This window comes from Diabrotica virgifera, chromosome 3 (genome assembly GCF_917563875.1).
Source record: "Diabrotica virgifera virgifera chromosome 3, PGI_DIABVI_V3a".
In the NCBI taxonomy this organism is placed as follows: domain Eukaryota; kingdom Metazoa; phylum Arthropoda; class Insecta; order Coleoptera; family Chrysomelidae; genus Diabrotica; species Diabrotica virgifera.
This window is the reverse complement of record NC_065445.1, coordinates 47185413-47203584: the sequence shown is the minus strand read 5'-3', so window position 1 is coordinate 47203584 and position 18172 is coordinate 47185413. Positions and strand designations below refer to the sequence as shown.

The window sequence follows — 18172 nt, the reverse complement described above, 5'->3', positions numbered from 1 at the left end:
AAAATGGCTTGAACGAGCCACTAATCCCGAGTGTATGCAAACTTTGAACAGCCATAGCATAACTAATTTTTGTATAACAGGAAAACAAAAATCCAAAATATTCAGAAAAGCAAAACGAATATTTTATTACTCTTTGAGATTTTTGGTATTACTAACAATTTTTAAGTTATTTTAAAAAATTTTTTTTTTCAAAATTAAAATTTAAAATTTTTTTATTTAAAAACCATTTTTTTTAAAAGCACGTTGAATCGACGAAACTTATATATCATATAAACACGACATAAATAAAACAACTTGTGAAGCAGCAACGATTAATTATATTTTTAAGTTGTTAATTAGGGGGTGATTTCCCCGATTTTTTTATGCCAAACCAAAAGAGACCAACTGTATTTTGAGCGTGACTTGCTTACATTTGATGCTAGAATATTTTTTTTATAAAAATAGAAATAAAGCTTCTTAAACTCTTTAAAAAAGCTGTAATGAGTTTTTTCCAGAAAGTGCTTCATTTTTTGGTTATTTCACGTTGAAATACATTTTATTTGAAGTTTGGCCAATATGAACCAATTTTTCTTTAGCTATAACTCTGCTTCTGCTAGGTCTAGAGACTTCATGTATACCCCATTTTTTCACTTTTTTACAATCTATACTTTTGTTAAGAATGGTTTTTTCGATAAAATACTTACTTTTTGAATTATTTGCGAAAAATTGTCTAAAAACGTGTTTGTTTTGTTGAAAAATGAACATATTCACTCGCAAATAACTCGAAAACTATTGACTTAGTGAAAAAACTGTATAGAATAAAAGTTGCTTAGAATTAGTCAGTTTATCAAATTTCGGAGTTATTTTGAACGTATGTTTTTCACCCGCTAGAAGGGGTGAAACTCACCCCCCAGCGCAAAAGCACACATCGGCACAATATCACTTTTTTCTTTGACATGTTGGCTATGCATATGCCAAATTTTATATCAATTCTAACGGTTCTTTAAAATTTAGAGCAAAAACCGTCAAATAATGTACTATCGGGGGTGAAAATAATTATGCGTTCAAAATAAATTCGGAAATGGATAAACTTACTAATTCTAAGAGACTTTTGCTCTATAGCGATTTTTTACTAAGTTGACACTTTTTGAGTTATTTGTTAGTAAATATGTTAATTTTTCAACAAAAAAAAACTATGTTTTTATACGGCATTTCGTAAATAACGCAAAAAGTAAGTATGTTATCGAAAGAAATTCTTACCAAAAATATAGCTCATAAAAAGTGAAAGAACGGTATATGTCTGTATAAGATCTCTAGACCCAGTAAGAGAGGAGTTGTAACCAATGAAAAATAGGTTCATATTCGCCAAATTCCAAATCGAACATTTCAAAGTGAAATGAACAAAAAATAAAGAATTTTTGGGGAAAACTCATTACAACGTTTTTAAAGCATCAACTTACGTTCAAAATAAAGTTGGTCTCTTTTTGTGGAAAAAAAAATTAGTGAAAATCACCCCAATATAAGTTGAAAGAGCTAGAAATATAAGTTGAAAGAGCTTGAACTAGTCACTAATCATAAGTGTATGCAAAGTTTGAACAGCCATGTCTTAACCAATTTTTGTCTTACAGAAAAACAAAAGTTCCAAAATATTCAGTTAAGCAAAACCTACATTTCACTGTTTGAGATTTTTTGTATTAGTGATAATTTTAAGTCATTTTGAAAAAATGTATTTTTTCAAATTTAAAAACTAAAAAATTTTAAAAATGAATAACCATTCTCAATTTCGTTGCAAAACGAAAACACAGCCGAACCATATTCTAGTCCAATCAGAGAGTGCTGCAAGCACCCCTACCGGTTTCGAAACTTATTAGTCTCTCATCAGGAGGCACATATGCTGCCCTCCCTGATCCAACCAAAACAAACCCCAGCATGCAGTCCCGGATTGCAACGAACGAAATGGCATAGATGCCCTAGCGGCAACTGCTTGCAAAAAGACTAAGTTTTCACTCTAATGGCATATAAAACAACATAATGCTATTCTACATCCCACCAGAATGAAAACAATGGGAACCTTCTCTGGTTACACCTCCGAGGCTTCTACAATTTGCAAGCCATACGGATGCTGAGACTAAGGAAGATGAGGGAATTCTACAATTTACAATTCACGTCCCATCTGCTCAGCGCGGTAAAGTTCCAACGAGAATGGTTCCCTTCATACTCCACACAGAGTAAATGTAAATCAAAAATGAATAACCATTCTCAATTTCGTTGCAAAACGAAAACACAGCCGAACCATATTCTAGTCCAATCAGAGAGTGCTGCAAGCACCCCTACCGGTTTCGAAACTTATTAGTCTCTCATCAGGAGGCACATATGCTGCCCTCCCTGATCCAACCAAAACAAACCCCAGCATGCAGTCCCGGATTGCAACGAACGAAATGGCATAGATGCCCTAGCGGCAACTGCTTGCAAAAAGACTAAGTTTTCACTCTAATGGCATATAAAACAACATAATGCTATTCTACATCCCACCAGAATGAAAACAATGGGAACCTTCTCTGGTTACACCTCCGAGGCTTCTACAATTTGCAAGCCATACGGATGCTGAGACTAAGGAAGATGAGGGAATTCTACAATTTACAATTCACGTCCCATCTGCTCAGCGCGGTAAAGTTCCAACGAGAATGGTTCCCTTCATACTCCACACAGAGTAAATGTAAATCAAAAATGAATAACCATTCTCAATTTCGTTGCAAAACGAAAACACAGCCGAACCATATTCTAGTCCAATCAGAGAGTGCTGCAAGCACCCCTACCGGTTTCGAAACTTATTAGTCTCTCATCAGGAGGCACATATGCTGCCCTCCCTGATCCAACCAAAACAAACCCCAGCATGCAGTCCCGGATTGCAACGAACGAAATGGCATAGATGCCCTAGCGGCAACTGCTTGCAAAAAGACTAAGTTTTCACTCTAATGGCATATAAAACAACATAATGCTATTCTACATCCCACCAGAATGAAAACAATGGGAACCTTCTCTGGTTACACCTCCGAGGCTTCTACAATTTGCAAGCCATACGGATGCTGAGACTAAGGAAGATGAGGGAATTCTACAATTTACAATTCACGTCCCATCTGCTCAGCGCGGTAAAGTTCCAACGAGAATGGTTCCCTTCATACTCCACACAGAGTAAATGTAAATCAAAAATGAATAACCATTCTCAATTTCGTTGCAAAACGAAAACACAGCCGAACCATATTCTAGTCCAATCAGAGAGTGCTGCAAGCACCCCTACCGGTTTCGAAACTTATTAGTCTCTCATCAGGAGGCACATATGCTGCCCTCCCTGATCCAACCAAAACAAACCCCAGCATGCAGTCCCGGATTGCAACGAACGAAATGGCATAGATGCCCTAGCGGCAACTGCTTGCAAAAAGACTAAGTTTTCACTCTAATGGCATATAAAACAACATAATGCTATTCTACATCCCACCAGAATGAAAACAATGGGAACCTTCTCTGGTTACACCTCCGAGGCTTCTACAATTTGCAAGCCATACGGATGCTGAGACTAAGGAAGATGAGGGAATTCTACAATTTACAATTCACGTCCCATCTGCTCAGCGCGGTAAAGTTCCAACGAGAATGGTTCCCTTCATACTCCACACAGAGTAAATGTAAATCAAAAATGAATAACCATTCTCAATTTCGTTGCAAAACGAAAACACAGCCGAACCATATTCTAGTCCAATCAGAGAGTGCTGCAAGCACCCCTACCGGTTTCGAAACTTATTAGTCTCTCATCAGGAGGCACATATGCTGCCCTCCCTGATCCAACCAAAACAAACCCCAGCATGCAGTCCCGGATTGCAACGAACGAAATGGCATAGATGCCCTAGCGGCAACTGCTTGCAAAAAGACTAAGTTTTCACTCTAATGGCATATAAAACAACATAATGCTATTCTACATCCCACCAGAATGAAAACAATGGGAACCTTCTCTGGTTACACCTCCGAGGCTTCTACAAAAAATTTTACTTTAAAACCATTTTTTTTTAATAAGCACTTTGTATTGATGACACTTAGAGATCATATAAATAATACATAAGGAAAAAAACTTGTATAGCGGTAACGATTAGTTTTCAGTTGAGATGCTAATTAGGGGATGATTTTTCCCATTTTTTTACCAAATAAAAGGGATCAACTTTATTTTGAGCATAACTTGCTTGCTTCTGACGCTAAAAACTAAAAAAAAAACAAAAACAAAGCTGTTTTTAAACATTTTTGGATGCAAATGTTGGAAACAAATTTGGAGCAAAAAGAGGTTTTTTAAAATTTGGAGCAAAAACGTGAGTAAATGGACTATAAATACATAAATAATAAATCAATTATTGTACATAGTTACTTTAAAGCATAAAAAAACTTAAAACGCTGTTTTCAAATTTAAAATTTTTAAAATTCATTGCTTTTCCGTTATTTAGTATTATATAGGATGCTGACACTGCAAAGTCTCCAAAAATGACGCTCTATGTATATGTACACAAAATCTCAAAAGTGCTTACCTTCCAAATCTCCTATTCCATCTCCATTACTGTCCTTAAATGATTTTGGATAAATTTGGTAAAATGTAGCCGTTTTCCACCAATCCTTGTCTTCTACCAATCCTCGTGCATTAACTAAGCTTATAGCTAATATAGCTGAAAATAATAAAGCGCACCTGAGCATAATATTTTACACTTTATTGTGACTTTATCTAAAAATTTCGCGGAGGTTGAGCGTTTGAAACTTTATTTATATCCATCCAGTATATTGTTTAAAAAATTAAGAAATTTTATCTTTGACGTTGTTGACTATTATTTGATAAGTGGTTTGGGGTCGAAAACTATTTGTCAATTTTAAGCAGGTTCATATTAGAGATGTTCCAAGCAATTGACACTGAATTTTTTTTAAATGGAGATACTTATATAAGTTAGCCTTGAAAATAAATAGTTGATTGTTATACAGGGTGTTACCATATAATATACCAACTAATTTTTTTGCATTTTCCAGCACCAAACCTTTTTATTCGATTCTATATATTTTTTATATTTTTCAAAGCTTTTTTTATTTTGAAAATCTTTATTTTGAAAACAATAGATAAATTATTTGACAAAAATTGAAAATTCGACATGTAGGGGGAGATCCAGTGATCACCCTCTTTACATAAATTAAATTAAAACAAGTTAAAATAAGTTCAGTTATCACAGATTATTCGAATCTTCTTGCTAGGTCCACTACTTTAAATCTCTTCAGGCATCATACATCATTATGGTCATCGGTGAGGTTGTTTTTTGTAATATTCTGTTACTACTGTTTTTATGGATGTCACATTGAGGTCTTGCTATATCACATAGTTTGGCGCATACCAAGGGGCATTCAGCATTGTTCTGAGGACTTTGTTCTGGAATCTCTGCAGTATCTCTAAGTGTGTTTGATTGGCTGTCCCCCAAAGTTGGGTACCATAGGTACACACTAATTTTAATATAGCTTTATATATCAGCAGATTGTTTTCAAGAGATAGTTGAGATTTACAACAGATGATTCAGTACATTTCTCGGGATTTTATTCCTAGTTGTTTTCTTTTTGTAAAAATGTGCTTTTGCCAAGTTAATCTTCTATCAAGGTGGATTCCTAGGTACTTACAGTATCGGTTTGTGAGAGTTGTGTTTCTCCCGTGACCTTCCAGAGGGAGTATTCACTATCTGTTTTTGCTAATAAGCCTGTAAGATATTCTTTTATTTTATTATTTTTGAAATTATGCATTTGTAGTTTAATTTCCTGGTGATTTTATTTATTTTCTTCTTGTTCACAGGTGTTCTTTGTCTTCGCCACTCCTCCTTTGTTTTTCTCCTGCTAGCAATCATTTCCTTTATTACAGTGGGGCAATGATCTTTAAGTTCTGTTTGGTAGCAGTCAGGGATCCTTGACGTGTTTGACTATTAATTTGATAAGAAGTGGTTTAGTGTCGAAACTATTTGTCAATTTTAAGGAGGTTCATATTAGAGATGTTCCAAGCACTGACTTTTTTAAATGGATTTATAAAAGTTAGCCTTGAAAATAAATAGTTGATTGTTATACAGAGTTTGACGATATATTTTATTATACACACACCGGCAAAATTAGCCGCACATCTTAAAAATGGGACATGTTTGATATAGACCTGGATCCCGCGTAAGAAAGAAAAGTTGATTAATAGCAAGCTGAAAATTTGTTAATAGCTTAACGGTGTCTAGTCGGACAAACTTTGATGCACGGGAACACTGGAACAGGGGAAGATTTAACTGTGGAGCATGATAAACGTGTCGTCCTGACAAGTTTATGATTGTGAAAAATAGCAAGTTGTTTTTAAGTTTATTCGATAGCCAACGTTATGTAATATATGAGAAAATGTTTGTCCGACAAAAATGTTGGGCATTTTAACGAGTCCGACACGTAGAACATGTCACATCACATGAATTATGTTGGTGATGAATAGCAGTCTGATTTTTGCATGAGAGTTTAATGAAAGGTTAAAAAAGCAATTGGAAGTTCTGTCCGACAAAATTAATGGGAAGTTTTCGTAGTCGGACATTCTAAACAGGTAAGATATAGACAAAAATGCTGGTGATAAATAGCTTTCCGACAAAGACGAAATTTAATTAAGTAAATTATTCCTTACCAAGAATGACTGTTGTCGGAAAAAAATAAGGGGTAGATTTTGTAGTCGGACAATTTAAAAAAATAATTTTTGAAATTTCAATAAGGGGTGATTATTCTATGTCAAAAGTACCTGCAATCAATTACAATCGATATCTTTCGATTTATCTTAACATCGTTTAGATACCTCACTGTAAAACATTTATAGTAGATCAGTCAAATTATATTATGGATTGAGTGGTCTAGCTATTTTTGTCTGCCACATGCACGGGATCGCTTGGTTAAAAGAGATAGATAGACCACCTATCGACTTTTTGCACTGTATTCCCTGTCTACCTTTATGTCTATGAATACATTTCCCTTTAAGAAAAACTGTCACTTTTGACAATAATTCATAATAAATTGCAATCGTAACTTAAAATTTAAACTAATCGATTTATTTTGGCAGCAAATTATTTCTAGCCATGTGACATATTAATTACATTATTATTTCATTTGTAGAAAGTTGAGAAAAATTACGTTATATAATTTTAGTAATAATTTATTTAGGTACCCTTTTTCAATCAAGCAAAGCATTATAGCACGAAGAATGATATTCAATAGAATTTTCACAATTATCTGGCAACTGAACCTCATTGAATTGATGACAAAGTATTTTACTAACTTTGTAAAATGTTCGAAAATTACTCAAAAATGTTCCGTTGAATGGTTTCACTTTTAATTTGGCGACTTAAAATTTAATAGACACAAAAACACTCCATAGTTAATATAAATTTTAATTTCCAACACACGTGGCAAACAGAAACTCAGAGACCATGTACTTTCGAATACTACTTTGTATAGCACAAAGTGTCACACTGACAAATGCAGCCTTCTAATACATACTTCTATAATAAGCATAATGTGTCATATTTAAGTCTATTCTTATAAGCACCGAAGTTTTAGACTCTTCACATTTTTCAATGTCGTTTACAGGGTTAAGATTTGATTATGGAAAAAAATGTATACAACGTTTTTTGTAGGAAATTTTCCGTACTTTCTGATGCGCCTAATTAGAAAACCCTAAGAGATTGCTTTCATATGTTCTTTGACATTTTTTATTATCATTTTGAGAATATCTAGAACAAACTCCACTCAAAAAAATAATTGTTTTGCAATATATACATGCATTGATACTTACCTCACTGTTTTTGGAGTGTGCATGTATATATATGCACATGCAAATATGTGAATATAAATAATAATATACAACTAAAATAGCTTTATCAATATGTGACTAAGTCATTCTGAGAAAATGTTTTTTATTTATTTCCTTCGATTTGCCCAAACTTTTTGTCCGACATATAACTTTTTGCGTTACAAAATATAATTTGTACATAAACAAATCAAAATTAGCTTGCTATTTATCACCAACATTTTTGTCTATATCTTACATGTTTAGAATGTCCGACTAGGAAAATTTCCCATTCATTTTGTCCGACAGAACTTCCAATTGCTTTTTTAATCTTTCATTAAACTCTCATGCAAAAATCAGACTGCTATTCATCACCAACATAGTTCCTGTGATGTGACATGTTCTACGTGTCGGACTCGTTAAAATGCCCAACCTTTTTATCGGACAAACATTTTTTTATATATTATATAATGTTGGCTATTGAATAAACTTAAAAACAACTTGCTATTTTTCACCATCATAAACTTGTCAGGACGACACGTTTATCATGCTCCACCGTTAAAACTTCCCCTGTTCCAGTGTTCCCGTGCATCAATGTTTGTCCGACTAGACACCGTTAAGCTATTAACAAATTTTCAGCTTGCTATTAATCAACTTTTTTTTCTTACGCGGGATCCAGGTCTAATATCTCGAATTTTCTAAACCCGTGGTCCGATTTGAGTGACTCTTTTAGTATGTTATAGCCCTATTATTTAAGAATATCGTTGTGATAATATTGTTGCTAGACAGGTAAATATCATTTTATACCGGGTGTACCAATCATACTGTGTTTTTTTTCTCAAAGTTTGGAAAACTCTGTGGAATATTCTAGCACATGTAAAATATTAAAATTAAAACTCAATTGTAGAGTTAGGCTTTCTTAACATTTTCCTTTTCGAACCATTTAATTATCTAGGATAATAAAAACGTTATGTGCGTTAACAACTATCCATGTTTTTCATCAATAAATTCTCATAGTAGGGGAGCAAAGTATGCTAAAACAATTACTCGAGCGTTATGTGGGCCTATTGGATTATGACGAGTATGTGCTAAAACCAGAAAAAGGTGAAGTTAAGTTTTCCATATAGTGGGGGACTGTTCATTTTTTAATTTAATTTTCCATTTGAAACAACTTTTTTTTCCGATTATAGCGCGATCTATCCATAATTCGAAAAAATGTGTCGAATAAAAGTTGCTTATTTTTAGGTAAAGAATCCAAATCTGCAATAAAAATTGGGGCTCCTATTTAAGATTCTAAATTAAATCCCCCACCCCCACCTCCGTGGGGCTCGTGTTTGGTGCCATTCGATAGATTTTTCAAAAATATTGAATACGTGCATTTTGCAGTTTTTCGATCTGATATTCATTTTTCGTCGATGTTGTACATAAAATTTGTAAAAAAAAGATGCAAAAATAAATACTGAATATTACATACTTGATTCAAATAAATGTTCGCTCAGCGTTTGACATTAAAACCCCCCTCGAAGCTAGTTCAGCTGAAATCCACGAGAGGTCGTCATTGTGACATCGCTTACATCACTTAGTAATTTATTTATTTAATACATCTATTGAATTACTTTAGGCTTGTTTATTAAACTAAGCAGATAATGATGGTAGGGGAGCCCAAGCGGGGATTTTTGCAGTTACTCGAGCGCGCCAGGTTATCACATGGGGAGAAACCTTGTACCCCGTAAATGTACCTATACCATATATTGGTTCTTAACACCGGGGAATTCATTAAGGGGGACCGAAAAAAAAAATTCTATTCTTAGAAAAACTCGAAATCGTCAGATTAATATAAGGTTAGTTAAGTACATGCAAAATAGTGTATATTTTAAAAATCTGACGATTTGAGTGGGGCGTAAGAAAATGGGTGAGTCACAAAGTTTAAAAAAAAAGCGAATATTTCGCGAAATAAACGTCAGATTGAAAAACTAAAAAATACGTGTTTAATATTTTTCAAAAATCTATCAAATAAATCTAAACACATCACCCCACAGAGAGGGGTGGGGGGTAAATTAAAAATTTTAAATACGATATTTCGCGAAATGAACATCAGATCGTAAAACTGCAAAATACACGTATTCAATATTTTTCAAAAATCTATCGAATGGCATCAAACACGACTCCCCACGGAGGTGGGGTGGGGGGTTACTTTAAAATCTTAAATAGGAGCCTCAATTTTTATTGCAGATTTGGATTCTTGACGTAAAATAAGCAACTTTTATTCGCAACATTTTTTCCAGTTATGGATAGATGGCGCTATAATCGGAAAAAACGATTGGTGGAAATGGAAAATTAAATTAAAAATGGAGAGTCCCACACTTTATGGAAAACTTATCTTAACTTTTTTGGTTTTAGCACCCACTCTTCACAATCCAATGGGTCCCCACAACGCTCGAGTAACTGCAAATTTAGCATACTTTCCTCCCCAACTATGAGGATTTATTGATGAAAAACATGGCTAGTTGTTAAAGCCCATAACTTTTTTATTTTCCAACATAAGCAAATGAATCAAAAAAGAAAATGTTAAGAAAGCCTAAGGCTATGCTTAAGTGATAAATGCAATATTTTACATATGCTAGAATATTCCACAGGGTGTTCCGAACTTTAAGAAAAAAACACAGTATGATTGTTACACCCGGTATAAAATGGCATTTACCTGTCTAGCAACATATATTATTACACAAATAATAAGGCTATAACATACTAAATCAATCACTCAAATCGGACAACAGCTTCAGGAAATTCGAGACATCAAACATGTCCCATTTTTAAGGTGTTCGGCTAATTTTGCCGGTGTGTGTAGTTGTACCAATATACCCCTTCAGGAGTTGATATTCAGGTTTTTTTTTGAAACAGTTGGAAAAACTATTCGACTGTCTTGTTCGGATGTGGCCAAAATTTCTGGTGATCTCACATCGTTGGAAAGAAAAATATCTGGTGATGTTTTAAAAGTGTCTTCTTCTTCTTCCTCTTTATAAGCAATTCTGCTTGTTCATTGGCGGATTGATACCTCTATGGCAGTGGCGTAGCTGAAGATTGCGGGTCCCCCTTGCGACAATTTTTGTGGGCCCCCGTATTATAAACATAACGACAACAAATGACAGTATAATTACTAAAATATGTGTAAATGACAATATTTGGCCTTTCTTTAATAAGTCTTCATTAGTTTGTGAATATACATAAATTTATTTAGCGTATGGCTTAAGTATATCACAGAATATATTTAGATTTATGCATTATGCAATGCATCACAAACAGATGTCCAATTTTTTTATATATTTGATTGACCCTTCGGTTGCCACTACAAAGTCTATAGGGTCGCCTGTGTATGCTCTGCGTGGGCAGTCCTGAACAATGTGACTGATCGTCTGTCTTGCAGCGCCGCAGTCACAAGAAGGCGAGGGGAGTTTACCCCATCTGTGGAGGGAGTCGGCGCATCTTCCACAGTTTGTTCGAATTCGATTAAGGGCTGCCCAAATCTTACGGGGACGTTCAAATTCGCCAGGTTTCCCTATGATGTCCGGTAGACTATGGTAATGCGGATCTGTCCTACTTTCCCAATCTTCTCTCCATCGGGTATTTAAGTCAAAGTTGGATTGCTGCAGCGCTTGAGCAGATTGTAGAGGGGGTAACCTGGATCGGAGACGGTTTCCAAGAATATCGGGGATGTCGTTGTGGACTAGAAGCTGGCGACTGTCCATTATTTTGTTATATTCTTTAACCAATGCATGTTCGCGGCGTAGGTTGGGTGGTGCTATATTACTAAGGGTAGGTAGCCACATTATAGGGGTGGGCTTGATTGTGCCTGTTATCATACGCATAGTACGGTTTAGTTGGGTGTCGACCAGGTGGGTATGCCTGCTATTTAGCCACACTGGAGCACAGTATTCTGCCACCGGATATATCAGGCCAAGAGCAGAGGATCTTAATGTTGATGCTGTGGACCCCCATGTAGTGCCGCAGAGTTTCTGTATTATATTGTTGCGTGTTTTCAATTTTGCTGCTGTTTTCGTCAGGTGTTCTCTGAATGTGAGCGTTCTGTCTAGAGTAACCCCAAGGTATTTCGGGTATTTATTGTGTTTTAACAGCTTGTTATTAAAATACACTCGCAATTCTCTGTTTGCCAACTTGTTGTTTAGATGAAAAGCTGATACTTCAGTTTTTGTAGTACTTGGCTGTAGTCTTCATTTCTTAAGGTATTCGCTGAGGATGGATAAGTCATTCGTGAGAGTGATTTCTGTAGTTTCTAAAGATTGGTGGCTTGTTGCAAGGGTCCAGTCGTCAGCATATCCAAACTTCCGAGATTCGGTTTCAGGCATGTCAGCAATATAGAGGCTGAAAAGTAAAGGGGCAAGGACAGAACCCTGTGGAAGACCATTGTTAAGTTTCATCTGTCTACTCGTCTCCTTTCCCATTATAACCTGGAAGGCTCTGTTGGTCAGCATGTTGTCAATGAGGTTAAATATCTTTCTGCAGGGGATAATGCGGGCCAGTTTATATATTAATCCCTGTCTCCAAACAGTATCATATGCTGCTGTTAGATCTATAAATACTGTTGCTGTCTTTTGTTTCTTTTGAAAACTAGCTTCTATAAAAGTTGTTAATGACAGCACTTGGTCCGTACAGCTTCGATGAGGGCGGAAGCCAGCTTGTTCAATGGGGACATTTTCTAGTATCCTGTGACTAATTCTGTTGAGGAGAAGCTTTTCTAATAGTTTATATACCATGCTGAGTAGAGCTATGGGGCGGTAGTTTTCTGGCTTATCGTTTGATTTGCCCGGTTTCGGAATTGCAATTATCTTTGTTCGCTTAAGTGAGAAAGGAATGTTACCTGACTGAAGTATACCATTAAAGAACATTGCAAGCCACTGTTTCGTGTATGCACCACTGTGTATCAAGAACTCTGGATGGATACCATCAAAGCCAGGTGCTTTACCTGATTTCATTTCTTTCAGCGCATGTGTGATTTCAGAAATAAGTATTTTTGCTGAATATTCGGAGTTCGTTCTGTTCATTTGTTTTAATGCCCTTAAGTCTCTTTTCACGTTGGTAGTATGTGTTCGATCTCGTGGAGCTCTGGATAGAGATACTATATGGGAGGCAACCTTGTTAGGAGACATTTTAGACTCTCTGGATTCCAGCTGGTTAGCTCCTCCAATTTTCCGCAACAAGGACCATGCCTGCCGGCTTGATTTTTTGAAGTCAAGGTTTTCGACAGTCGTTATCCATTTTTGGCGTCTAGCTATATCGATGTTGTGTAAAAGCTCATCGGCTATTTCTCGGTCACCACTTTCGAGAAACTTCGTGTATAAGTCTTCACATGTTTCAGTCCATCCAGGCACATATTCTTTAATAGACATAAAAACCTATTATACATATATCTTAATACCACAAACTTATTAGTAAACCTAAGTTGTTGCAATATTATATCTAAATTTACATTGAAAACATTAACTACAAAACTTTTTTTGCTAAAAGTTATTTTTTCATCACAGCTGAGCTGATCGTAATTTTTTTTATACGTTTTACCCGTTTATTTTTAAATTCCGGTGTAATACCCCACTATTCTGCAATTCCTGCTGCTTTTGCTAAAGTTTCGGAAAACGAATTACTCATTTCTGGAAGATTATCACGAGTTTTTTCAAAAAGTTGAAGGGTGACCGTCAACTCTGACGTTTTAGATTGCAAAAGTGTTGATGTTAGATTAATTAAGTTAAGTAATTTAGATTGAGTAGTAATGTTAGCAACAAATTCAAAATTATTCATATGCTCTAATAATGCATTCACTTATAATTTTTCATCGTTTTTTAGAGAGCAATAAAATTTTCGTTAAAGATTTAATTACTTGTCAGAAAGCTCGACGCAAAGCCATAACAGCATCATGCCTGAATGACCGTGGGTTTCACATAATCTTTTAAGTGTTGGTAAACGCGATGGATCCAAAGTCAGAATAGTACATAGTACATCCTATCTTTTAATACTTGCACTAAAAAAACAGTTACAAATCTTGCAAATAAATATTTTATGACTACTACGAAATAATTCCATTTATATTTTTTACCAACAGAAATACTTGTTAATAGTACCTAATTCAGTAAATAGCCAACTAGACTCACAAAAATATTGGCGAGATATGTGAATCCATGGCACGTTATCATATATTATTATGCTGTTACCAATACTGGCACTGGTAACGGTACGCAGGAGAAACCTCGCTATCGCTCGGGACTAGTGAAAATTTTGAAGGAGCGACGGGTCTAGAGACGGCGCGCGGGCACGCTGTGCATATCAGTATTGTCACCATTTTGAAGATTGGTAACGTTGGTTTAGTACCTAATTATTACACATTACAGTGTGCGTGCATTTAAACATGGAAGAGTGTTGCTACGTATTGCGTAATTGATCAACTACTTGAAAAGTCATTCTAGGTACTTGTATATTTTTTATATATTATTTTAAAGAAAAAAAAATGATATTATTGAAAATGGAAGAATTAAAATATACACAATAATTTTCAAAATCTGTTATTTTTCCTACTTGTTCATTTTTTTATGTTAATTTTATGGTAGAATAATATGTTTAGTTTGTTTATTATTTATTGTTATACCTGTTACATATACATAATTACATACATATAATTTGGGAATAGTGATTTGTTTAATTTTATCCACAGGATTGAAAACAAAAACTAATATTTGGGAGGTTCAAAATATTTTTTTAAATAAGATTTTTTTACATCTGGTTTTGGTAACACTTTAGAAAAACTCACGCGTCGCCACTGTGCTTTGATTGATAAATTTTAAAATTTCATTTACACTCTGTGGTCTGCACTTTGGTCTAACATGCGAATAAATCCCAAAAAACTTTTAACAACTTCTGCTTTAGAAGATAAATTATTTTCATCGCAATTTAAATACCGGAAAGTAAATTAATTTATAAATTATTTTTAATTAAATTAGTCAATTTGTTTTCAGTTTCTTGAGCCAGCAAATTTAACACTTCGTTTTGTATTTAGGAGCTCAAGTAACTTTTTTTTAGTTATTGTTTTTATCGCTTAATTTAGCTAAAACAGGATCATATTTTGCTAGTAAAACAACCACCGACAAAAATTACCATTTTGGGAATCACTTTCATCTAAACTACCAACAGGGCCACATAAGTACGAAACGCTAAATTGCACCCGAAAAAAGTAAGAGTTACGTCAATTACCCGCTTCATTATTACTTTCCAAATTCTCTATTTTGATGCTTATTATGAAAATATGTTTTGTTCCCCAATTTAAAGAAAGTAGAAGTATTAACACATTGAATGCCACGTGAGTTGTATTTAACTCACGCCTTGTTTGGCCCAGGCACTCAGTGAGTTAAATATTATTCACATATTAACATTGAGATTCTCAACGTGGAGCCTGAAGGCACAAACAAAAAATTTTAATGGCTCAGTTAATGTGTTACACTTGAAGGCTTTAAGGGGCCCCTCCTAACGTCGGGCCCCCCCGCCTTGCAGGCCCTGCGGGCCTGTCAGCTACGCCACTGCTCTATGGAAGGTTGTCACTCCATCTTTTGCGCGGTCGGCCGATACTTCTTCTACCGATTGGTGATTTATCTCGTGCTATTTGACCACACGTGTCTCCCCCATTCTGGTTATGTGGTTGTTCTTCCCCATTCGTGTATACACTGTACGTTACATTGTCTTCTAATATCTTCGTTCCTCTTTCGATCTCTCAGTGTATTTCCTGTAATTCTTCTCAGTACTCTCATGTCTGCTGTTTCCTGCATTCTTTGTGTTGTGTCTGTATCGGGTCTGGTTTCTGATGCATGTGTCATTATTGGTCTTACACTGGCTTTATAAATTCTTGACTTCTTCTCAGTGTTAATATGTCGGTTTCGCCATATAGTGTTATTAAGGCATCCTGCCAATTTATTTGCTTTTTGTACTTGATTTCTTACTTCTTTGTCTAGGTCTCCGTAACTTGACAATGTAATTCCAAGGTATTTTACTTCCATTACTTGTTCAATACTGATACCATCAATTTCTATTTTGCATGTGATTGGTTCTTTACTGATTACTATTGTTTTGGTTTTCTGAGATGAAATTGTCATATTGAGTTCTTTTGCTCTTATGTTAAATCTGTGGACTAATCTTTGCAAACTATCTTCATCTTGGGCTATCAATATTGCGTCGTCTGCGTAGCAGAGTATTTTTACTTCTTTGTTTCCCATTCTATATCCTCTTCCTGTGTTGACGTTTTTGATGACTTCATCCATGATTCAATTGAAAAGCATAGGACTCAATGAATCTCCTTGTCTTATTCCGCTGCCTATATTTATAGGTTCTGAAAGTTGTCCATCTATTCTGACTTCTATTTTGTTGTTTTGGTAGATATTCTCAATAGTTTTTATGATATCTAGAGGGACTTCTCTAATATACAAAAGATGGATTACATCTTTGAGTCTTACTCTGTCAAAAGATTTCTTTAAGTCAATCAGACATAGAAATGCTGGTCCATTATACTCTAGTGATTTCTCAGTAATTTACTTTATGACGAATATTGCATCTGTACATGATCTTCCAGTACGAAAACCCTGTTGTTCATCTGCTAAACTTATCCTCTGATTCATTACGTCTTGTAAGATTTTAGTTGTAAGTTTTAGGGTAGTATTTAACAAGTTGATACCTCTGTAGTTTTCTGGCTGCTTTTTATCTCCTTTTTTGAGTAGTAGAATTAGTTCGCTCGTTCTCCATTCTTCCGGTATTTTATTACGTTTTATGATTTTGTTAATTAATGTTGTTAATTGTTCTGTCATTGCTGCTCCACAATATTTCAGTAATTCGTTTGGTATTCCATCCTTACTTGCAGCTTTTCTGTTCTTCAGCTTTTCGAGTGTTTTTCGTACTTCCTATGCGCCTATATTAACATCTTCATTTGTGGTAATTTCTGGTATCTCCGGTTCTAGCATCATTTGTTCTTCCTCTGCATAGAGCTTTTTTAGATAGTCAATCCATGTATCTTTTTCTATGTGCTTTGGTTCTATTAGTTCCTTTACCTCGGTTCTTTGACCTCTTACAAAGCGCCATATTTCCTTTTGGAGACCATAAAAATCATGTTCCATATCTTTCAAAAAACGTTCCCAGTGATCATTTTTATTCTTCTTACTACTGAATGTGTATAGTCTTGTAATTATCGTATCATAAATATCGTTATCATTTAAAAGTGTCAAAACATGATATTGCATTTTTATAACAATATTTATTCTCTGGAAAGCTAAGTTTGGACTAATATGTCTGGAAATCACTAAAACCATTTCTGAGTTTTTTTCTCTTGACTTCTCTATAATGAAACTAATAGTATTGGATCAATTCCCTGTTTTCGAAATGGAGTTTCACCGGACATATAGCGAGACTGCAGGATGACAGGTTGACAAAACGACTGTTAGAATGGAGACCTCGCATGGACAAGAGAAGCGAGGCAGACCATCAACACCAACGGCGTAACCAGGATGGCGCTAAGGAGAAGGGGGGTACAAGCCCCTAAGGGGGGGGGGGTTACAACTACTGGAAGGTCTCTAGCGGGTATGGTGTTAAGCGTATAGAGCTCAAAGTACATCCCAGTGGTTGGGGGGTTATATCTAGGGATGGCGGTTTTTGACAAAACACCGGTTTTCGGTTATACCGGTTTTTTTCTTACGGTTTAACCTGGCGGTTATAACCGGCCAAAAAAACCGGTTTTTGGAAAAACCGGTTTTCGGTTTTTTTAATCCAATAGGTTATAAAGTTACATTTACAATACACATTAGTTTGCGATACTCCATTCGACTCGACATCAATATGATCAAAATTAGTACTATCGAAAGAACCTGTATTACTTTTAACACGTTTGTATATTTGTAGAATAGGTACATTTTAACTCATTTTATATTTCCTGTATGAGTGTATCGTTTTGAAAACGTAGCGAAATTCTTGGAGATTCGCATCCGTAATCAGTAATTCGATATTCATAGTCAGAGCATTATTTTTGGTAATCAGAAAAATTCATTCACCTACTTTCAATATCAAGAGTTAAGTGTGAAAAATAGATGATGTTTGCGTCTAATTCAACCAGATCACTTCTTATGTAAATATTATGATTACAAATACCTTTTCAAGGAAATATTACAATAAAACTTAATAACTGTTTCTGGCTGATGTGAGATTACACTTTCAGTTTGCTTCTGTATTTTATAAAATAAAATAAAATTTGAATTATGGTTTTGTTTGGAAAAATTACTTGAGAATAATAATTATAATTGGGATCCA

The 18172-nt window shown here is 35.0% G+C and overlaps 1 protein-coding gene across 1 annotated transcript in view; it reads right to left on the bottom strand.

Moving 5' to 3' along the window:
• Positions 1-4911, bottom strand: part of LOC114325811 (probable maltase) — a 53154-nt gene extending 48243 nt beyond the window's left edge. Inside the window, exon 1 of the mRNA XM_028273935.2 lies at positions 4545-4911. Within this exon, the coding sequence (XP_028129736.1) occupies positions 4545-4707 (163 nt within the window). The 5' untranslated portion in view covers positions 4708-4911. The remainder of the gene's footprint in view (positions 1-4544) is intronic.
• Between the last annotated feature and the right edge of the window lie 13261 nt (positions 4912-18172).